Source organism: Calonectris borealis, chromosome 5 (genome assembly GCF_964195595.1).
Source record: "Calonectris borealis chromosome 5, bCalBor7.hap1.2, whole genome shotgun sequence".
Classification (NCBI taxonomy): Eukaryota; Metazoa; Chordata; class Aves; order Procellariiformes; family Procellariidae; genus Calonectris; species Calonectris borealis.
This window is the reverse complement of record NC_134316.1, coordinates 12,519,264-12,543,616: the sequence shown is the minus strand read 5'-3', so window position 1 is coordinate 12,543,616 and position 24,353 is coordinate 12,519,264. Positions and strand designations below refer to the sequence as shown.

General features: G+C 38.0%; 1 protein-coding gene across 19 annotated transcripts in view; it reads right to left on the bottom strand.

Moving 5' to 3' along the window:
- The window catches only part of CDC42BPB (CDC42 binding protein kinase beta), a 95,830-nt gene that overhangs the window by 37,273 nt on the left and 34,204 nt on the right, over positions 1-24,353 (bottom strand). For all 19 annotated transcript variants that reach the window (XR_012673789.1, XR_012673790.1, XR_012673792.1 and 16 more), the window contains exons 3-9: positions 17,099-17,182; positions 13,478-13,573; positions 8,830-8,978; positions 4,918-5,011; positions 3,428-3,628; positions 1,389-1,637; positions 333-412 (exon numbers count right to left, since the gene is read on the bottom strand). Coding sequence is in view for 14 of the 19 variants with exons in the window: in XM_075151032.1 (XP_075007133.1) it covers positions 333-412; positions 1,389-1,637; positions 3,428-3,628; positions 4,918-5,011; positions 8,830-8,978; positions 13,478-13,573; positions 17,099-17,182 (953 nt within the window). In the remaining 5 variants the exon portion in view is untranslated. The remainder of the gene's footprint in view (positions 1-332; positions 413-1,388; positions 1,638-3,427; positions 3,629-4,917; positions 5,012-8,829; positions 8,979-13,477; positions 13,574-17,098; positions 17,183-24,353) is intronic.

Here is a 24,353-nt window from a genome sequence, read left to right as displayed (position 1 = left end):
CTGAACTGTTCCTGGCAGACATGCAACGTGCACAAGACTTGCTCTCAGCCTCTCAATGCAGGAACAGCAAGTTTATTCCCAATTGCAAGTGACACATCTAGTCCCTTAACTTCCACTCATTTCAAGTAGATAAAATATTAAATACAAAAGCATCTAATCTTGGCAAGCATGATTAAAATATGTTCAGACACTTGAAAAAAAAAAGGGATAAAGGTTTATCCACAGGTACACCTATGGACATCAATCTTTCTACAGGTTTATAAAAATGAGAATTTCCTAGAATTAGCTGCATTTGGGAAACAAGTTTAATGAACAACATATCCTTTGCTTACCTATCAGTTGTGTATGTAAACCCAACGAATGGTAAATGCAATCCAGAAAAGCCTGTATGAGAACTTGGTGGCACCACTTCCTGCATGAAAACAACATACATGAAAACCCGAAAGAGAACCCATACAGAGCTAAAGGCATTTGATTTAGCCTCAACAGTTAAAGAGAGACAGCTAACGGGAAGACTTTTCTTAGCACATACCAACTGACAATTGGCAGTTATGCTTCATTGTATAGCCTTCCACTGTCCCTGGACGAACTTTATTTCAGATTAGGTCACTTAATATAATGACCTGAATTTAGGAGTCTCTTCAACTGGCACTTGAAAGGGCAGCATTTCAACAAGTTCAAAGCACAATGTAACCAGTAAAAGAAAACCTGAAATTTCATGTTCCTAATTAAAAGTGACCTGGCACCAAAATGCATGCTGTTAGTTTTAGTATGCTAGTTACTGTTAGACAATAAAAAAACATGCTAAAAGGTCTTCATTTCTTGGAATGCAAGCTGATGAATAAATTACCACAAAAGTCCTCCGCTCCTCCTAACCCGAGTTTGGAAACTACTACACAACAGATATGGAGGAGGGGAACACCAGTGTTCCCACTCCAAAAAGCAACCTCCTGGTCCTTAAGTGAGTGGAGAAGTAGCAGTGTGAGCAAACTCACCTGGACAGCTGTGATTGCAAGCTGCATGGAGAATATGTGTATTTCTGATGACATTTTTTTTTTCACCTTTGAAAAGGAATAAATCCAAATACTAGCTCCTTGTAAAGGTAAACTAAAAGGGCAACTAAGGGTTTTTCCCTACCAAAACATGTTTTAACTTTGACTGACCATGTAACAGTAGTCCATTTTGGCAAGTGCTACCATTTAGAAAAGCAGCTCGCGATTTCTGATAACCCAAAATGCCATAGAGATGAAAAACTTGAATTTTTCACATTTGAAATGACTTAATTTTCATCTCTTACATTACTTATTTTGAAATAAGTTCTCACTACTACCTTATAGTGCAGCAAGGTTGCATACTTGCATTAGTAATATTTAAAAACAAAGACTCACTGGATTTCTTAATACATCATCATCTACATCAAAGTTTGAGGTGTCAGAAGGACTGCTAACATCTGGAATGTAAGGTGCTTCTAGGTTTCGGATGTTATCCCAATTAAGTCCTTCAAAAAATGCATGAGATTTAAAATCCTCTATTCCATTCTGTCCCAGTCTACGCTCCCTACTGCAGATAAGTCGCTGAATAAGATCTTTCGCTTCTTCAGATACATCTGTAACATGGGATGGAAACTGAAATCGTTCCTAGAAAACAAAACAAATAGAGAATTTTTTAGAGAAGGAATCCATTCCATAACTTTCAACAGTAGTTTCAAAAAGAACGTGCTAAATTACACCAATAAAACTGGAAATGAATAGTCAAACATTGTTCTAGTTCCAGCGAGCAGTGGCAGAGCACAATGCAATACATTCAGTGACAGACTTTTTGTCTTAAAATGGATTTCGAGGACAAGTAATCGTTTCTCAATTTCTTTAATGCAGATCTGTTTGAAACTAACTACAATTATTGTAACTCTATGAGGAAAAGCAAACTTTGTTTAATGACATACAGGAATTTTGACACACTACAATGTATTAAAGATCATACAATAAAGGCAGACCCTCACTGGTATTCTTAGTCACAGATCCACTGACTTCCTGAAGATGTACTCCTTGAGATTTTATTAATTTCAACTCTTAAAAACCCATGATGGTAGTCAATTCTTATCAAAATGTTGTTATATTTAAAGATGTATTTTTCTAATTTATAGGTTAAATACCTGTTTTTCTTACCAAAATATAATCTACATTTAGCAAAGATTTGTATTATCATAAACAAACAGAAGATCTAAAAATTGTACTTACCGCTAACATCTGAAATTACTCTAGATAAAAATCAGGAAAACTTTTTCTGTATTTTAGCTTGCTACTACTACCACTTTATAGTCAAGAAGGGCTTTTTGGTTTGTGTTTTTTCAATAAATGACAATAGCATATATATCTATCTTTTTATAATACAACTTTTCAAGTTTAAAATGAGATCATTAGGGACCAAACCAACATAATTGAAATTAAACTTTAAAACTTCCATTGAAAAACATACAATCATATTGACTGTGTGTCCAAATGAGATTAAAATGTTAAGTCTGCAGGACAACAGCTTCAAATTTCCTCCCAAGTACTTTAAGAACCAGGTAGCCAGAGTTTACGCTAGTTACATTTGCTACCAGTTAGTTCATTGAAGAAATTAAAGCAAGAGAGAGATTAATATTCATCACAGCAAGGGTGTCAGCACTGGCAAGGATTTCATGTCTTATCCATCACTGCTTCACTGTGAGAGCACAGCGTTGTAAACACCAGTAAACTGCACTCATCCTGGGGAGAAGAAAATGCAACAATATACGCCCTATGCAACAGCTTCTCGCTACCTAGGATAAGTATGCACATAAACACAGCCTCCTAATACAGCTCTTGAAAGGACACCATGAACTGGTTTATTCTTATTCTCTAATGTTCGAATTGCACCCAGAAGTTCTAACTCTTCTCTACCACTTTGACCCTGGACAAACCCCCTAACCTCACGTTCTTCATGAAGCTCAAATTCATGTTTTTCTACCACTTCCACTCCGGGCAACTCCCCCTGACCTCATGTTCCTCATGCAGCTCATGTCGACACCGGTTGACTTGCCTGTTCCCTTTTTTGTACTGTTATCAGTGTGACAGAAAATGTGCGCAGCTGTGTAAATAATGAGTTACTTCATTTCTCCTGCACAGCCCAGAGGAAACTTTAAATGGGCCTAACATGATTTTAATTTCGATTTTGGGTAGTCTGCTTAGATTTTCCATCAAGAAAAACATCAGCATTTAGAGAAAAATTTCAATTTGACAAAGAAGTAAACATTCCTAAAACTTGAACCAACAAACCTACATGATATGGTTCTAAACCATCGTGAAAAAGCAAAAACTACCATCACTCCAATATCTTTAGGTGGTAACAGTTTCTCCGTAAACATTATAATCTCAGTGAATACATAGAGACTTAATATATCTCTTACTTCATGATTCATAATCTTCCCGTAGGTTTCCACTAATGACTCTGCATAAAAGGGTGTTTCACCATACAGCATTTCATACATGCAGACACCCAGTGACCACCAGTCACATTCAGGCCCATATTTTCCCATTCCATCTTCCATTGCTTGCAGTATCTCAGGGGAGATGTAGTCAGGCGTACCCACTGCTACTGATGATTGTACCTTAAAGATAAGGCAAACATAATTCTCATAAGTTTTCAGGTTCTCCCAGCAACTTTCTCACTCACACACTAGTATTTGTGACAAACAGAGACAACAGGACATGATTTTTGGAAAGGGAAGAGATTTATAAAATCACAGCAACAAAATAAAGAAAATATTAAGAAAGTAACAAAGACTGCAAAGATTAAGTTCCAGTCTACTTCTACATAAAATCAGTTGATACATTTTATTCTGAACACAGTAGAAACCCAAAACAGTCATACCTGTTGTGAGAAACCAGAAAGACAAGAGGAGAAAATGTTTTGCCTTTGTATCTGTTTATACTTTAAAATTGCAATTGGCTGCCAGAAGTTGAAATGAGAAATGAATAAGCAGGGAGTTCAAGTCCTACGCCCGAGTTTTACAGTTTCGTTTGAAGATAGACCCCTATTTTTAGTATGTCAGAAATTGGTTTAAGGCTTATTGCATAGTTGTGCAACTGGGCAGTGGCAGAGCCGCTCTGATCTCTAGGAATATGTTCTCAGGATTCACATAGCATTATAACAGCTCCTTCCAATTCATTCTGCATTTTAATATGGTAAATCTTTGACAGGCATTTTATGACTACAGAATGTCACCAAGACTTGAGTTTGTGCCAAAAATCAGTGAACAATGCCATATTTTAGCAGGATTGGCACCATCAGTTGCATGCCATATTTTAGCAGGATTGGCACCTCTGGAAGCACCCTACACTAGGCAAAACAAACAAAAAACCTCATGAGTGATTTAGCTTTTAGGGGTGTATCCAATCTGGTGCACAAGATGGCCAATTACCATAATGTTGCTGTTGGATTTGTAAAAGGCATATAAAATAAACTGCTTATTAATTATCTCCTCATTTTGAATGACTTATACTTCAAATCTGTCAGGGCTGCTAGGTTCCTGGTCACCTATGATTCCAGCACATAAATAATATCAAAATTCTATCCTTTTTTAACACAGGGTCTTTTGACAGTTCATAAAAATTTCATGAGAACTCAAACAGCTAGTAGGAGAAAAGGTGAAAGATAGAAAAACATAGCAAAGGATAACTTTAAAGGTAGCAGCCTGTAAAACAGGAGATGAAGTTGTCAAAAATGTTTTTATAAATATCTTAAATTGTACACTTCCCTCAATTTTTAGCGTGTCCATAAGCTTATAATCTATCACCTCCCTGATGCACACTGACAATGTCTAACAGCTTTAAGACCAGCAACTCACTTAAAAGGTCCCACTAACAGTGACCCAATTAAATTTTTCTTCATACATACTGTGCCATCTTCACTCATTTTCAGACAGGATCCAAAGTCTGCCAGTCGTATGTGGCCATTCATGTCCAAAAGGACATTATCAGGCTTTATGTCCCTGTTAGAATGGAAAGAAGAGAAAAGATTTAAACATACAGTATTAGCTCTGCTTGTAAAGATTAATCTTGCATCAGAATAACAAAGAATTTTATGTTGGATACCCACTGATGCAAAATCTTTTTATTGCACTAGTTACGACTCTCTCCTCCTGCCCAACTTAAAACTTTGCCTGCAATATTGAAGCCTTAGATTACATCAGATTTTCAAGCTCATCAAAGTTGAACTCTGAAAGGTCAAATAACCAAGCAGAACCATTACAGTGAGTCATACTGACTGCAACAGGCAGTTCATCAACATAATTTCAAGATTATATATATCACAATATATTGTTTAGAGGCAAGACAGATAAAAGAGAAAAGGCAATCTTTTTATCGCATGGTTTTTGCCAAGATTCATAACTAACTTCTACCTTCTTATCTAGGAAGATTTTTTTACTGCTTCTCTAAATTTTATTCAGCATTTCTGTTGGCCACTATTTTTCATTTGCTATTCAAGACTTTCTAAACACTATTGCACAGCACATTGGCTTCTATGGATACCTAAAGACCTTTGCATCCTGTGTACATGCAGCAGTTACTCTACAAGCCACTGAATTCCCCCAGCTCTGGGATCAGGGCAATGCCATTTCAACAGGATACAGTAACATTAGGAGGTCTCTGCTATCAAACTGTGCCCTTCCTATTCTTACAGATATAGCAGGGTATAAAACGGTATACAGCACGCTAAGGCTACTAAACGACATGGAACCAAGATTCCCATTTCATTCTAGCTCATTATTTTATATTCTTTTTGAAATCAGGAAGGCAGCCAAAAAGGATTTACTAAAGAGCATATTAATTGAACTTAGTCCACCAATTAACCACATTTTATTTTACCACTTTGTAGTCAAATTCACACAAAGTAAAGTATCAGTAAAAGATCAATCATCCAGACAACTTAATAAGACAGTCCTGATACATACTATGCTGTTTGTGTTTTGTTTTTTTTTTTAAATTAATAGCCTGAAAATATCCCAAACGATGTTAAGAGTGCTTAGCCAATACGTTAGGAAGGTGGTGAGAAAGGAAGGGAGAAGAGCAAGTGCAGAAAAAAGAATCAACTCAGTTATGTACCAATTCTGCAGGCTAAAAAGGAGAACATCCATGTCTTCCAAGGTAACATATATCAGTCTCCTTCCCTTTCTTCAGCAAACTCTATCCAGAATCAGCTCCCAACATGCTAGCATATCACCATGCCATTTTGAAATATTATTATTTATCTGAGCTAGCCAAAAAAGATAACTAAACCTATAAATGTATTGATTTGTTTTTTTTTTTAAGATACCATATTTATTCAAATAATACTACCTATTAGTAATAAATAAAACTACATATGCTTTACGTTAAACCCACCAGTCTTGCTGCACCATAAAATACTGTATTTCTTTTCAAATGGGAAGTTCCAAATGCCACTGCATGTGCTCAAAAACTTTAAAAATGTACAATAGCTTCAGCTTAATTTTTGAGGAAGAGACTAGAATTACTAGAAACAAGTTAAAAAAAAGTGCTCTAATACACCTTGCTACACAGATGTGGAAGCTGACAATTTCTGATTTTTAAGGTGCTGAATTCCACAGTTTCACACTTGAGGAGACTTATGAGAAAAACCATGATAGGTTTAACAAAGGGTCCTCATATGTGTAAAAATCCTGCCAATCTGATAAATTTTTCCAACACAAACTTGAATTAACACTTTTTAACCAAGGGCTAATGCTTTGAAATTCATTACTGAAACTTCACTAACACTGTTGCTCCTTAGCAGTATTAAGACAAAAGAGTAAATGCTAATCTATGCCTGTCAACATAAATTAAATGCATGCATACTTGTTATAATACAGAAAACTATGTGCTAACCCAGAAAATGAGACCATCTCACTATGCTTTCCCAATAAACTCACTACTGATTTTCTATTGTTAAACTTATTCCGTGCATTTCAGTTCCAGATACTGTCAACATTCCCTTACAGTCCCATAACCACAAGTCAAGCTCAGTAGGTGCAGAGGACTATTAAAGCTCATATACAACTATACACCAATTTTTTTGTTTGTTTGTTTTTTAAAGAACACTGCTCACAGTGCCATTCGAAGCATGAGCCAATGTCATCCAACACATCTCTGCTTCTCTGCTTTGCATGCAGCTCTCGCTTGCCTAGGGGAACACTGTTTCTGTTCAGAAAGGCTTAATGCCTCGTCTCTGAGCTCCACTGTTTCCTATCTACAGCTAACAGGTCATATAAGCCTTTAAAGGGTCCTTGAAATCCTCTCCAGAGCAATCATGCTTCCTCCTAATCCATTCCAGTTGCCAAGCAGTAATTTTTCGGGCGTTCATACATCTCCTATTCAAAGCGTATGTTTTGGCCTCAGAGCCATTCACTCCTATCGCCACAACAGATGTTCATTCAGCCCCATGCAAAGATGTAGCTGGTCAGTTAGTCAGGCCACCTTCCTCAGAAATGGGTGCAATGGAGCCTCTGGTGAACTTCTGAGTCCATAACATTTTTGAATCCCCATGGATTGTCCACATTTACTCACAGGACTATTACAGAGTTTATGTACCTTTTCTCTTTTTAATTTTTGAAACAGTGATCAAAGTCCAAACAGAAGAGTTCAAAGTGTTATAGTTTGAGAATTCCCTGTGTCTTTTAAACGTTAATTGTAAATAAAAATCACTTCACTTTCCTAACAGTTTTCACCCATAAATTTCATAGAAGAGACAGTAAAACTGTCCTTGTTTCACAGACTAAGAAATAAACGCGTAAAGAGGTAAAGGGCCCTGGCCAAGATGTACCTGCCAAGTCACATACAGCGCTAGTATGAAGTCGGTTTCTCCTGAGCCTGGACTTCAGTGATCTATCATGAACCTACTTGTACAGCCATAAGCAGTTTTCAGTTAACTCAGAAACCTCACTACTCTCACACTCTGCATTTTCTAACTTCTGTTTACTGAAATCAAGCTATAAAGTCAGCATTTAAAGAGACAACTGCAACGGTTTCTAGAATTAGCATAGTTTTGTTTTTAATTGACATATCATACATAGTTATTAAATTTGAAAAGCAAACAAAGGATAGAAATTCTCACTCGATCCAGATTCTTGCAACGATGAAACAAAATATTTATCAAGTGCCTCCTTTGCATTACTCACAGCTCTTCTAAAACAGCTCCTCCAAGAGGAAGCCAAAAAAGCAGCATACAAAGTGTAGTCTACCTTCCTGACCAGTTTCTTCTGACAGAGAATAAGGAATATTATATATTCTTCACTACTACAGAACACAACTTAAGTTAATATGATGGTAGGCACTGATCTGGAATATACATCCTGTGTGCAGAAACAATTAGACAGGCACATGCCCACTCATTACAAAAACCATTTGAGGATGACCTCAGGTAAATAGATGCACTGATGTTATCATGGGTTTACTGTGCTTAAGTTTTGCAGAATGTCTAAGCGTTTGCAGAGAATTCAAACTGCTTCAAACTTCTAGGTTGGCTTGGACAAAGGCAGATAAATATTCACGAAGTGAATTGAGAATAAGTCAAGAAGCCTGATTAAAAATAAAAGCTTTAGTAAAAGGTTAGTCAGATAAATGTCACTTCTTCTAATACCAATCCATCAAAACTTGATATTTAAAATGTAATAGCTTATATAATATATAGTAAGCAAGTACCCACAGCAGTTTGCCTATGGCTACTGTGCCCATTTGTATATGTAGCAATATCTTTAGGATTAACGTTGTATAACTGCACATGTATTTTTTCCCAAGTGAGACGGTATTTTACCTGTGCACATAATGCAGCTCATGTATGGAATGTATAGCAAGCACCATTTCACCAATGTAGAACCTAGCCATATCTTCAGGAAGTTTGTCTTCAAACTTACTGAGAAGTGTCAGTAAGTCACCACCAACATAGTAGTCCATCACTAGATACTGAAAAAGGAGAAATAAAGCAGTTAAGTACCGATAGACAGGTGGTAAGAAAAAAAATTAAAGTTCATCAGTCATCTGCTGAAAAAAACCCTTTCACTAATTTTTTTTTCTATGCCTGGGGGAAGTTGTCAAAATTGGTCATCATTTGCTTATTTAGTGTAAAAACATACCATATTCCTTTAATAATCACAGTAAGGGTGACACATCAGCATTCAGTTCTTACCATAAAAAAAAACCCAACCAAGGTATGGCAGCAACAAATGAGTAAATCGGGGTGAGTTTATTTCTGTCTTAACTACAGTGTCACACAAAGAAAATTATCTAGTATCACCAAAACTAATGTAGGTTATCAACCCTTAAACTGATCATTTCCAGAGGATACAGGAAGAAAAAAACTGTAGTTAAAAACAATACTTGATGCAGCTTAGTCTAAAATATACATTTCATAACTACTTTTAGTTTTGGTACCGTTTCAATACTACTAGTGGTTCCAAAAGTGGGACTTATCACATCAACATCTTCAAACACTCATCTTGGCACGTGCCACATCATGAACGCATAACATAGCTGGCAGGAGCTTGATGACACTATACATTAGGGATGCTCATGACAAGCCAGGAGCACTGTCAAGCCAGAGGCACTATAGCAGTGCGAAACTTAAAGATCAAACATTTATGTTCTTCTGAATACATTTCAATGAAAAAGTGAACAGCCTCCTAGGCCAATCCTATCCATGGAAAGGACCAACATACATAGGGTAATGTGAAAGAAAAGGACTCAGACTTGCTATTTGTTTCTCATACCACAAAACAGTGATTACATTTTAGTTATTTCCTAGCAATATCCACCTAAATCCAGACCATCACTTCAAGTATAATGACTTTATCTGGTACTACCAGTCTTGAGTCATTTTGTTCCATGCTTCCCAAGATGCTTTGATACATGGTTTTAGGAATAACTTTGCTTATTCTGGAAATAACTTTCCAAAGCAGTCATTCTTCTCCTCAAGGAAAAGCAATCCACTGTCCCTGCCACAGATTCATCTTCCACAAGGGAAGAAAATTAAACAAGATAGGAACCCAAAGGAACATAAAGTACAACACTAACCATTTCCTCACTATCTTTTGGCGTAAAAGAGCAACTCCGAAAGGCATAGGTTTTGATATTTTTCTCCATATTATTCAAATTATAGCTTAATCTGATAGGCAAATTTCATCACTTATGTTGAAATCAATCAGTCCGTACCACACAACCCATCAAGGAATTTTAAACATGTGTTGGAACACTGTACACATACAACAATTACGTTTGAAAACAAAAGGCTACAGACAGGAACCAGCAATCTTTTAAAAGGGATATTGTATTAAAGAATTTTCTCTCAAAATCAAATATAAGAGAGCTTAGAGAGGCTTCTTTGGGAGCTGAAATAGCATGCCTGTCAAAGAGGTAATGCACTTCGCTCAGCAAAGGTAATGCACTTCCCTCAGCTCCCATAGCATTTATAACTCAGCAAGAATTCAGCTGACCCATAAAATGAGGCACTTGGATCAGAGAAAGATGGAAGACCTCTTCTATAAGAAAGTCAAATTTTATTCATCTTCCAATTCACAATGATTTTCTTGCCAGAGGCACTTCTCCCTTCACATGGGGTTAAAATAAAGGGTATTAAGATGCTGAAATCTAGAGGTATCGCATTCTTCCAGAGAAGTGACTACATCAAACAGGGGGAGAGTAGTTGGAAATCAAAGGAAAAAAAAGACATCAAAATACTCTCATGAATACTCCAGAGCCTTTAAGAGGCCGACAGCACACAATCACACATATGCCCTTCTTCATGAATGAGACTGGGAAAGAAAATTTTTCTGGTAAAGCACAAGAAAACTAACAGATTTGAATCTGGAAGAGATTACATGATTACAGGTCCCGTACATGTTTCTAATATTCATGGACTATGTTTTATCCACACCATATCTACTTCTGCAAAGTCACCAAAGACTTACTTAACCCATTTTGACTCAAACTGTCTCTACAAAAAGCTTTCTAGGAATCAGAAAAAAGCCATCCTAGCATTTCCATGTAATGTCACTTAAAAGTTGGCTGTTTAGAAAATACTACCACATGGTGTATTTGCCTCTAAAACATTTTAAAATTACAGAAGCAGAACCAGAAAATGAACTGCAGAACATATGCATTTTGTGGAATTTTGTGTTTCTTGCTTATATGTAAATTCTGCATCATCACGTGCTCTACTAATATCAAACAGAGGGAATAAAACCCCAATAACTTCTAGTATCTCCAAGGGCAGCTATTACTTTTCTACCTTAACATCTCATCTTCTCTTTATCTGTGTCATTCTGAGCCCTTTATCATGCAGCCAGAGGAGGACAGCAAAGCCCTAGGTGTGGGAAGACACCAAGGTTCTCGCTCGGCTTCATCGTTACCTTACATGGTTTTGCACTTAAGCACCATTAGCTATACTGCACCGACATCACTGGGAGCAGACACCAGAACCTAGAGCTTTCTCTTTTAGAGGACTGATGTCCACTCCAGGTCAGAGAACCAAGCTTTGTTGTCTGTTCTTGTTTTGTTCTCAGCTTTGCATTCCATTCTACAAGGATCAAGGATGAACAGCGCAGCTAAAAAGTAAACCCAATCTGCTCAGGTTCTGTAACATGGCAGTACTCTCCCGAGATGTGGAAAAACCTGGCTATAAATTTCTTCAAGCTGAGCAGAGAACTGAACAAGCCCCTGGACAAGTGAACCACTAAGATGGTATGGAAGAGAACCTTCTGTCCAGGTTTTTGGATGAAAGTCACTTCCTGATGTGTTTCACCTTTTCTTCACGCATCATTTACAACAGAGTGACTGAGATGCAGATACACTCCATCTGTGAGCACCAGACATTTACATGAGGTGGATGCTGAGTAACAGACCAAATTGGAAGGCAGCATCTCAGCACATGCAGAACCAGACCTCAGGCAAGCTGGGAATCTGCTGACTTTGGCTGCCAGGCAGAGTTGTTGCTTTCTTAGATACTGGATCTTAAATTAGATGCTAGATGTCTAAATTCTGCTGTCAAATGAAACTTCCAACATCTAAATGTCTTTGGCAACTTGGGGAAAAGAAATGTTTTATACTGCTATAGCTTACTTGGAACAGATTTGTATAAAATGCTATTAGCAATGCTAGATCCCTCTCTATGCTGTCATTACTACTGCTTGCTATCTTGCACAGCTAACAATTTTTCCTTAGGTAGTTCCATTCTTAGAAGCTACTTGGAAATACTAGGATGGCTTAGGTTATTTTTATGCAAGTCTGAAGGTTTTTTGGTTCTGACGGAATTTGAAATTATGAGCTATCTTCATAAGGCAGTGCCAGAGGTAACTAAACTTTGAGAGGTTGAAAATCTGGATCTGTCACAAAGCATTCAATGGAAATAGCCTGTAAATGAGGGTCTAAGACCCGACTACTTACTTGCTTAGGACGTGCTTGTTATTGTGAAAATACTTTCAACATGACAGTCAAAATAATTTGTTTCATTTCAGCACCTGTGAAAAAGTCTGAGTATTTTCTAACTCTTTCATATGCTTAGTTCCTAAACTCATTGACAGCCTTTTTATCAATACAATTTTTTTCTTATTTATAACCATGACTTGCTATTATGGTACTATCTAAAAAGTGTTAAGAAGGTGAAAACTTTCACATTACAACTATGTCAGTTGTTACAGAAATAACAAGTTTGCAAACCCCGCCTCAAGTAGCCACATGGAAGCTCTATGGTTCGGTAAATTGCAGTATGTTGGGGCTTTACTGACTTTGCTCCTGACCAGCACTCTCCTGACTAAGGTAAACATAGATTATATATTACAGTTCTAGTAACCCATCATTAAAAAATGTAATAGGAGAATGACTTCCTTTATAAACAGTAGCCAAAGTCTCTCAAACTACTGAGATGACCAATCTGCTGATTTAAAAACATATTTGAAATACTTTTAAGAAATAGGCTGCTTTTTTTTTCCTGAGGCTTTTAAAATACCAGTTTAATCAGTTTTTTAAATAAAAATTTTAAATCAATTAAAATTTAGTTTTAAATTACTTTTGCCATTTTTAAACAAAATCTTGCTTCAAAAGACATGCTGAAAGTTTAAAATAAAATAAAAATATTTCTTACTTTCACAGAGTTAACACCTCTCAAATTATTTAACTGCAGTGTTATCCAAAATGTTAAACTTAAGCATGATATATTTTATGTAAGGGTAGATTAGTTAATTTAAGGTGCTTAACTAAACCTCTACATACTATAGTACTATATGACTTTCTCACTCTCCTGGAGTTACAGTCAGCCCTTTGAAGTATTTCTTCAAGGAGAAAACAAGAATGTTGAAACACTGCTGCAAGGCATGAGGTGGACTGATTTATTGCACTAATATCCTTAAATGTACCAAAAATAAAGTTCTTTCATAACCTAAAGCTTTTATTTGCTGATGAATCAAACATACCAAATAGTTCTCATCTTGAAAGGCATAGTGCAACGTAGTAATCCACTGACAATCTCCATTCACCAAGACATTTCTTTCCTCTCGGAAGCAAGCTGTCTAAAGGAAGAGAGGGGAAAAAGCCATTGTCAACATGAACAAATAATTTTCACAGGATGAATATATATGGACGTTTTATGGGATTATTTAAAATTACTGAACAGAGGTCTCTATTCATTGGAATTCAGTCTGCACAAGTGACAAACCAGGGAATCTGTGTAGGTTTGTAGTCAAGCATTCAATCACTCTAATCAGACCGTGACTTAAAAAAAAAACAAAAAACAAAAAAAAAACCCCAACCAACACACAACACCTCCCCTCCAAAACACCAAAAAGCCCACAAACCAATTTGAGTCAACACTGAATCTTTGTTCCATAATGTATCTTTAAAAGCCAGAAAAATGATAACTTGTCACCGCAATCTGTAGCAGAAAGATAATGGCTCTAGGAAAGTAAGTCTGGTACTTCTGAAAAAGACCTTTGTGTAAATAGAGTTTCACCTATACTTTTCTTACATTACAGTCCCAGTTCCACACACTGCCAGCACACTATAGGAAATAAGCAGATTTTACTATTGCTGTCTTATCTTCGTCCAGTATAATACATTTTCAATAATTTTTCCTCTACTTCAAATAGCCCACTGCAACACTTCAGAGAAGCAAGCTCTGCGTAACAGGTTTTCTCAGCATCTTTACATAAAACCAACTTTCATAAACTTCAAGCGAGTCCTTCTTAATAAAAATATATTAATGTTTTTACTGGATCAGAACTATCAAGATGCAGAAATCGGGAGGACTCTTTCACTACTCTCAATTCAAAGAGCCCTTATTAGGATATTCGGTAGCTGCAGTTCAAGTGTTTGGGTTCTGGATAATAATTGATTTTTTTTTTTGGTCACTGCCACTTGTCCAGATGTCTTAGAAAATGTCCTATGGAACGAATTCCTGGGAAGCCCAAGCTTTACCATATATTGAGTACATCTTATAAAGGTATCTCAACAATTCTCCCCCCCCTAAGGAAGCAAAAGTCAATTTACATTTCTACTGAAGAAGACCATATTGTGGCCACGTTGTAAAGTTAGTAATTATTGGTGCAAAGAGATGTAAATTGTAATTAAATGTTAACTGAGAGTGGTTTAACGGTTTATGAATGCAAGGCCAAAGTATCACTCTACAAAAAGTTTGGCAGCAACAGCAGCTCCAAGTAATCCTATCCCCTGCCCGCAGCACCAGAGCACAGCACTTCTCAGTTCTTCTGGCACCACGATGCGAGGAGGCTGCCAACACAGAAAACTAGTTTGTTTATTTTCGAAGTTCCTTGATCCAGTTCATTGTGCAACCTCAAATAGCAAGGGAATGTTACGAACACTTCAAAACCAGTAATGCTGCTGAACACTTTGCATCATGAATTCAAAGTATAAGACTCTCCTCTTCTGCTTAGACTAGCTTAAGAGGCCTTGAGATGTGCCTTGAAAAAGCGTGACAGGCTACCTAATCAGCCAGTCAGGACTTATTTGGAACTGTCAACGGTAATACACTAACGTCTATGTATTTTGCTGTCAGAACAACGAATACAAATGGTCCACCTTATCAACATAAATGGCATGCCTATTTTTGCTTGCAACCCATTTACGGATGTCAGTTGATATTCACTAATCTTTCCTGTATTTTAGTGGCTTCCGACCATGTTTTTTTTTTTTTTTCTTGCAGCTAGTACACAAATAAGCAGTGTTTAGATAACTTTGTTGCGATGTTTAGTAAGTCATAAAATGTTTCATATTACAATTCACAAAACAAACATAAACCAGTATAACAACGTGCTGCTTAGACCACTCATACAGTGGATAATAAAACACCTGAAGTCTGCTTTTCAGTGGAACTGCCCACTTAAGAGGCTACTGTATTCTTGCAGGCTTCATTTTAAAAACTAACAAGTTTTACCACATTTGAGAAATTTTAACACCCAGATGTTTTATGAACTTGATATGCAGGTTATAAAGTCTTGCTTATCCAGAAAAGCCAAATCAAGTGAGCAAACCGAACAGGAAAAGACAAAGGGGCACAGCAGAGAAGACAGGTCCTTTATTGTCCTTTGTAGATGGGAAAAGTGAGTGGAAAGAGAACTTAACTGGGCTGTTACTTGTCCTAAGCGTGTATTGGGAAAACTATTGCTCATTATACCGCTTTCTTGGTGGATAATGAGTGGGTAAGAGGAGTTAGTCGCATAATTTGAAGACAATTTGTAAACAGCTAACTTCTCAGGACATCTCTACATGTAGAAGTTTCAGCTATTTAGGTAGACCATTTAATTAAGTCACTTTAAAAATTACTGAAATAAGCCAGCATAGCTGTATTTCCATTAGACTTTGGGAGCCCCCTACAAGCACTTGGGTTTAAAACAATTCTATACTGACCAACGAATTAACCCAACTGAAACCTGTGTAGAAAAGGCCCCAAATTTCCCCCGTACAGGGAAGGCTTAATGCAGAACCGCCGATGCAGCACAGCCAAGAGCATGAACTCTCCTGACAGCTCAAAGAACAGCCGAGCGGCAGCGGCTGCCGCCGCTTGTAAAGGAGAGCATGGACCGATGGACGGAGTATGACTAAATCAGGCAAACGCAGTGGTGAAGAGGGGCTTAACAAGAAGGAGGAGATTTATTCACAGGAAAAGAGCTGGCACTGACTCACTGAAAGGAAGGGAGGGACTAGGAAGGGTAGGCTGGGGGGGAGGTGGCATCAGGAAGGGGACAGAAGAATGGAACTGGGAAGGGTCAGCAAGCTCAGTCCTCAGCAAGCAGCTAGCCTTCGCCCCTTAACGGAACAGCTGCAAATATTGATTGCTCATTTTGCTCAATATTGCTCATTTAACTGCTGATTTAGGTAATATTACATTTGCCATAAGGTTTTCCTCTACACACAAAGAGTAGGAGTCTGCAAATTCTAGGATGCAAATGCAAATTCTAGGACTACGCCACTTCCCATGGCATATTCTCAGCAGGTCCTTTCCTAATCCTAATTATTCACATTTGCATAATTTGTTGTGACAATGTACATCTCCTTTCATCAAAAAAACCCCTTTTTAAACAGATTTACCTTTTTAACACATTTTGTTTTACAATCTGAATTTCTGATTCCAAAGTATTTAGTTATAGTTTCACCAGTTATATAAATCCTGTTACAAACCGTAGGATGCAAAGCTCCTTAATGTACGCTTTCTGAAGGCAAGAGAAAAAAAGACCTTTTCATAATGTTTTTGTACACAGCTGTGAATGTCATAGTAGCACCAATCTCAGCTTTCATGAAGTCTTTAACTTGCCTTTATTGTAAACAAAAATCTGGCCAATAAATTCAGCGTAAGAACTAGGGCAAACTGTCTGGTAAACGAATACACAGTAATGCTGAGAACAACAGATGCCTGGAAGGGACTGTCAGACTTGATTGCACTAATACAGCTTAAGAAAAAAAGAAAAAAGAATGAAGCTCCTATGCACATGAAATAATTCTTCCTAATCTGGAAGAACTTCAGTGTAATTCTCCTAATGTCATTTTTAAAATTCTGTCTGTTAGAGAACCGTATTACTTACCTCTGCCCTTTTAAGCATTTCCCATTTATTTAGAATTTTCATTGCATAAATGCGCTCTGTACACTTCATTTTAACAACTGCAACCTGAAATAATAAGATATCTTTATTTAACAAAAGCATGGTCAGAGTAATTCAACATTTAAACAACTTAATATTCACACAAAAGCATAGTCGGAGAAATACAATATTTAAACATCTTAATATTAACAAAATATTAATAAAAAAGTTACTTAGAAGTCATCAGCGATCAGCTCACACATTGATAAATTACAGCTTGAGTCTTTGCTCCTTCTATAGTCCTCCTGCATTACTACAATGTACTTGATGCACAGCACACCATGTGTGGTCAAGGGCTCATGATCAAGTACACGGGGGATGATGCGGGAGGAGTATGAAGCTTTTCATATGAAGATGCGTAGTAAAGCTGCATTGTTCGCCAAGAACAAGCGATGCTTGTATACCATGCCTTCAGCCAACGAGGCAATATTTAAAAGGACAGCCTGTGAAAACAAGGAAGGGTGCTGTCAATAGAAGTACACTACATTTGACTAATTTTGTTTTCACATTTCAGGTTTCAGAAGCTTGAAAGATATTTGCAAATTAACATGCTTTTGTGTACTGTATGCAGATATTTAAAAAGAAGCAAAAACAGTATTCATTTACTTATTCATCATTTTGCTTGAAGCATTTTACTATGCAACCTGTATATTAGCCTTGCTCAGACTGGTCTATTAAGAAGTCGCTAGTTGTGCACATAGATGTACAGTGGAAGAAAAAACAGAACACAGAAACTTCAAGGCTTAGGAATGCAAAGACTTTATTTTCACCAAGACTTGTATTCTCCAAGACCAAAACTAATTCTTCTTGTAGTAAAGCCATCATTTCCACAAAATTCTTCCACTTGGCAAAGAAAAGCAGGCATCACGACTAAGACAGCAACATTTTCACAGGACTATACATGGACTGCTTGAATATTTCTGCTGCTTCTCAGATTGTCGCTATTTCAGAAGTAGAAAACCAACCAGCTTTCATTGCTTTTAATAGAGCTCAAATAGCAGTGGGAAAAGTAACAGGAATCACATCAGCTCGCCTCTTCTGTTGCTTAAAAACTCTTATCTATAAGGGATTCAGGAGCTGCAGCAACTCTAAGACGCTAACTATAAAACAAGGTTGGAATAATGCGTCAAGCAGAGCAACACTATACAAAGTCAGAAGTCCTGAGGAGGGAAGAGGGAAATACAATACCTCCCTGCACCTTACTAATAAAGAAGCTCCAGATGAGAGGCAGGGGGATGACTGCTCCTCCAGTAACACAAGAATGGGTATTCACATTTAGACACCTGACTCTGCAGATGCATACCTAAGCCTCCCACCCCTTGGTGTGTGAAGCTCCACTCACCAGGTCACATAACGGATGAGTAACACCTCGTACACACCTGCACACAGAGTCATGTAATGGAAACGTATCTTAAGAGAAGGACTAGCAAGTACCCATCACAGGAAAGACATGGGAATCTGGCCCCAAACGCAGCTGGGAAAGACACAGCACAAAGAAGCAGCTTCTGTAAGCTATGCAGAACATCCACAGCTACATTACACACCAGTGCCTCCTGGCCTACAAACACCTCCTGCAGACACTTGAGGTTCTTTGGGACATATCAAACTGTTCAACACTGACCTTATGTAATGGCCTAACACATTTAGCTTTGTTCCTGCCCCCATCATGGCCTTGCAGTTAAAAGCCATTGCAACAACTTCTCTGCATACACGTAATTGAATAATTTGCCTGATAGAGCTGAACGCACACTGTAAGTCAAACTGCACTTAAAAGCTTTGGGAAACTGCAAGATGCTGACATTCCCTGCTATACATTTTAAAGTCTGTTCCATACAGAACATGACGACTCAGGAAATACCCCCATCTCCACCGAAGGGACACACCGAACTGAGCATCTGCTGTAGACGAACAAAAGCTCTGAGGCAGAAGCAATCTGCAAGCGTAGCTCTGCGAGCCCTGAAGTAGCAACATTCAGGTTTCATTACACCACAAGGCTAGAACTGCTCAGCCATTTAAGTACAAACATAGTGCACAAATCAGAACCCCAATATGCATCTACTGCACTTTATCTAAGGCCATCACTGTCTGAAAGCACTGCAGGCTGACGGAGGTTTGAAGTGTGCTCAAGTGCTGAGGAGGGATGCGAGCCTGGCGTCGCGGAGGACACGCACAGCTGAGGAGCTGTGCAAACGTTGGAACAGAAAGTGGCGAATGAGAGCAGGCCTGGACAGAAAAAAAAAAGGGAAAAGAAAAAGGAATCCAAATCTGTAGGGCCTATTTGGCAATCCCTCAGTTGCTATCTATATTAGTGCTATTTATTTTCAACTGAAAGGACTGCTTAAAAAAAGCCCAATTTAAACTTTCTGGAGGAAGAGAATCGTCTTCTGTGGAAGAAAAAGTGGGATGAAGAAAAGGAAAGTTGACTTATTTTACAATAAGTGGTTATCAAGTTATGGCACCAGTAAACACGCTGCTGCTTTAGTTTTAAGGGGGACAGTGGGACAGCTTCTTGTGCCAGCAGAAAAATTCATGTACCCATACAGCAAAATAGGTAATTCCCCCAGAATTTTATCTCTGAAAAGAAGCCTGAAAGGTGCAGAAGATGCCTCACAGAAGTAACAGAACTTTGGCCTGACTAGACCCGACTCTCAACCCATTCTAATCATTAAGATTTTCTTCTTTTTTTTTTTAAGAAAACAAACAAATAGAAATGCAAAACCCAAACCTCATTAATGGCTGAACTGAACCAGGGAAGCACAAACTAAATTATGCCTTGATAAACTCAGTACTATTATAAGCAAGAATATTGTTACAATACTGCAAAAAATCCTACACCCTTTGTTCCATAAAACACCTCAGCGTTTCCTCACTGAACTAACTCGAGTTAGCTTTCTTTTACTTTCTTCATCAGGTGGCAGTATTTCTAAGTTTACATTCATCATATAATGCTTTGGCTGCTTCTGAGATGCTGCAGTGTAGTTGTTTTTTCTCACTTTTGTATTAATTCCTCTTTCTCTGGCATACCTCAAATTCAATTACAATAACCACACTGACCACTTTGCAAGATCAAACAGAAACCTCTTATATTGCAATGGTGCTAACCATGCAAGATGTCAGGTTTTAAATATGATGGCTCCTATACTACATACCAATCCACCACATCTACTAATGTAAGAAAAAATACTCGGTGTTCAGAAGTATTCCAAAGGACACAGATTTGTACACTGCTGCAAATGCCTACTTTAAGAACAAAAGCATTGCTTCTATCTTCAAAGTTTAAAAGTCTACTGGCTGAACAAGTGCTCACATTATGCACAGACTGTAAAAGACCAGGATTTAATTTTGATGCTCACTCTTCATTTCCGAGGTTATTACAACTTACACTGTAATAGAAGTTAAAAAAAAAAAGTACACTAAGAATAATGAAAGGAAAAAAAGGCACAAGCAGAGGTATAAAATCTTCTTCCGAAGAAGAAGATTTAATAACCTAAAATATTCCAGGCCTGGAAGAGATAACAGCTATGACAGGCATACAAAACCACGAATGTGGCAGAGAAGATGAACAGAGAACAATTATTTGCTGTTTCTCATAACACAGAAATTGAAAAGCATCAAATAAAATAAAAAGGTAGCTTAAGGAAGTATTATTGTCACACAACAGTTTTTGAACTCAGCCCCAGAGGCTGCTGTGGCCGCCTAAGTATTCAGAAAGTATTTAAGTACATGCTTAATGACTGAGTAACACACGCAGCAGAAGTCTGAGACTACTGACCACTGAGTTACAGGTGTGGTTAGGGAGTCCCTGAACCCTCAGCCGCTGGAAGCTGGTAGGGTTCAGCTCTGCTCTGGCCTTGGACTTTTCCTACACCTCTCCACCTAGCCAAAGGGATGGGATGTGGGCTAACTAATCCACACACCTTTGACCTAGAACAACTATCTTTGATACCTGTGTCAAATTAAGAAAATTAAAACTTACCCAACTTGCATTTCATTGTGCTAGGTTGGAATGGAGAATTGAGGGTTCCGAATACTCAACAATCACAGAGAGACTTAGGTGATTCTGTTTTACCAAGCCTTAAAACACTGATAAGGAAAAATTCCAGATGCAGGGGCTCCCCCGCCACTGCAGCCCCCCTTCCAGGCAAGCTCCTATGGGTCTAAGCAGTCACCAGCTGATTTGATTACTGTCATTGTGACTCGTCACGCTCAAGATTCACGGCAACAGGGACACTGCAATAGAGATAAGTATGTTTCCTCAAGGACTTCAGAAAGCGTAATGAATTCTAGTGCCTACACTTCAACCAACTTAAGATATATTTATGTCAAAAAAATGTATGAGAACTGGGACTAAAGCAAAAGTGAGAGCCAGCTTGGTAACTATACGCCATAACATCCTATCAGATTTGTATTACTTCTACCATTCCTTTTCTTCCAGTACTTTTTGCCTCAAAGCTCTGTTTCACTTGTATTGCAATAAAATAAAAACGGAACCAATGCAGCTAAAATAACACCTTTAGACTTTGGCAAGAGCTAGTATTTTGCTTCTTGAATTGTTTTATGGAAGTATTTTGCTGCATTTTCATCTTCAAAAACCACTTGATACTGACATTTAGGTTTGCAACATGCAAAGCCAGCCTAGGCCAAGTTTCACCTTTCCTCATGCCCCAATGAAATCTACAGGGTGGGAACCTGAGCCAAATCAGCCTCTACAAACACGACAGAACTTCCCACCACTGTACTCTGCCCTTTGAGTGACATGATCAACATCAGTAAGCAGTATCAAGTTACAAATTTTCTTTTATGTAAAAGATAAGCATGGTGTAAGAAAGTGCAGAAATCATTTAAATGCAAGACTGGATTTCCAGAAAACAATTAAGATAGTTAACAAAAAGACTTTCTACTGGAAAGCTTGTAAATTCTTTGATGTTCAGCTTCTTGGAAACCATGCCGGCATTCGTTTCAAAGCAAAGATAAAAAAGCCACCTAACACACCATTCATGCTCATGGCACGTTAAACTTTCAGGTAAAACTTATCCTCACGGACTGCACTTTCAGGGATAAGGTGAAACTCAAATGCAAAAAGTTCTCAGCTGAAAAGACATAGGTGATAATCCTCGTGCAATCAGCTCATAATGACAGGTAGTTAAGAAAAAGGCAAACACTGGAATTCATAGACAGATACACACCACGGGAGGGGTAAACATTACTGGCTTGTAGAAAAACAAACTCACTGGAAACTCCACACACAGCCGCACCCCAGAGAAATAAACTTTATCTGGAGCAGGTATGAAGGAGGACTATTGAGGTGATCAAGGAACTAAAGAGCCTCTCATGCTACCGTGGGAATAGAAAAGGCTTTGCTTGTTCAAAAAAAAAAAAAAAAAAAAAAAGGGCAGAAAAGTGGATATGATTGCTACCTACAAATAAAATTGGAAAGAAGGACATCAGTAATAAGGATGATAAAACATAAAAGATCTGCTTAGGCTAATGGGCAATAAAATTACATGGATAAAATCGTGTAAAATTACCATGAATTAACCTTTGGCAGGAACTTGGAATGGCTTTAGACATTTGAGCAGAGATTTTAGACAAGCCTTTCAACTGGGAGATGAGACAAAATGTCATTTCAGATGTAAACAATTTATCCATAATGTCTTATTACCAGATTCATAATTGAATATTACAGTCATTTCCCTCAGTTAAAACTTGTATATGCCACTTTTACTATACTATTTCTGTCTCATGCTATTGATACCTTGGATACTAGCTACTGAAAAAACACTGCAGGAACTGCTTTATCCTCCCGATACTCTTGGATATGAAAAGTCTTTGATACATAGCTCGTTAGTTAACAGTTTTAAAACCGCATCTTTGAGAAAAACTGGTCTGGATTGCTCTGTCAGTTTTTTTATGCCTATTTTACATTTAAAATGAGCGACCAGAGTGTCTTTTGGTAGGGTTCATATGCCACGGTGCACATTTCCAAAGCAAAATCATTTTTTTGGACACACGGTGTGGATCGTCATGTCGTGCAAATAAGAAATCACTTACAAGTGCCAGCCAGAAAGGTTCTGCAAAAGAAGAATAAAGGCCCCGAATAACACCTAAGGTCTTCCTCAGCAATCGGGGGGATTGCAGAGACAAATGGCTGGTCTCGCAGCGGCACTACAATGAACTGTGTCTCTCCAGCTCCTTGCAACCTGCCTGTCACCATAGTAACTTGGTGCTGCCATACAAACAGACACGGAGCTGGGGAGGACTAAGATAGCAACCAGCTCTTTTGAAGCATTTTGAAAACAAAGCAGCTTCTTTCTTCGTCCATTTCCACAGCAGAAAATAGCCTGCTTTGATATTTTTTTGTGAAGAGCAGACTGTGGAAAAGCAAAGCTAATTAAATATTTCTTCTGCATCGTATTCTGAACACTTTGACTCTTTGAATAGCTGGATGAAAAGTGTCATACACGTTGTGTGCAATACTTAGGAATTCTGTTAATCTACAATGTAGGAAGGCACAGTCCCTGCTGAGTACCTAATACCAATCACCAGAGCTTCAGAATAGGTGAGAGCGCCTTAATTGCAGTCTGTAGGCTCACTGTGCCCCAGGTTAATTTCTAAAAGTACATAAAAACGTTAAACTCGGTACCCTACAGCTGCAATTACAAGGTGGAGAAGGCACAAACATCTCTGCGCCGCATTGCCAAGCACAACTGTCCACAGGAACATTAGGTTTTGCATATTCACTCTGAGTCTCACTGCACCCTTAGCAGGTATCTGTCATTAGGAACCACGTAACTTATCAGAAACCCATGGTACACAGGGTATCAGTCTTGTTCTCACAACCACTATTTATTTTCTTCTGGAGACAGATTTTTATGTCTGTTGATTCCAGCTAAGACTCTGACTAAGCATCCTGAGTCGAGGTGACATGTCCTATTACTAAACACTACACAGATCAAGTCTGTACACAACAGCATTTATATGAAAAGGTATTTCTAATCCATCCAGAGCAATAATACTAAGGTGGGGCACATTAAGAGTTGTAGTTATTTTTGTGCTAAGCAAGACCAAGCAGTTCCACCCTTCCGCTGCAACCACAGTAAGCGTTGCTCATTCAAGAAATCCTTGCTAACAAACAAGGGAAGGAAAACAATTGTTTCAGTCCCATGCTGCCAAATTTCCAGGAGGTGTCAGCCACATT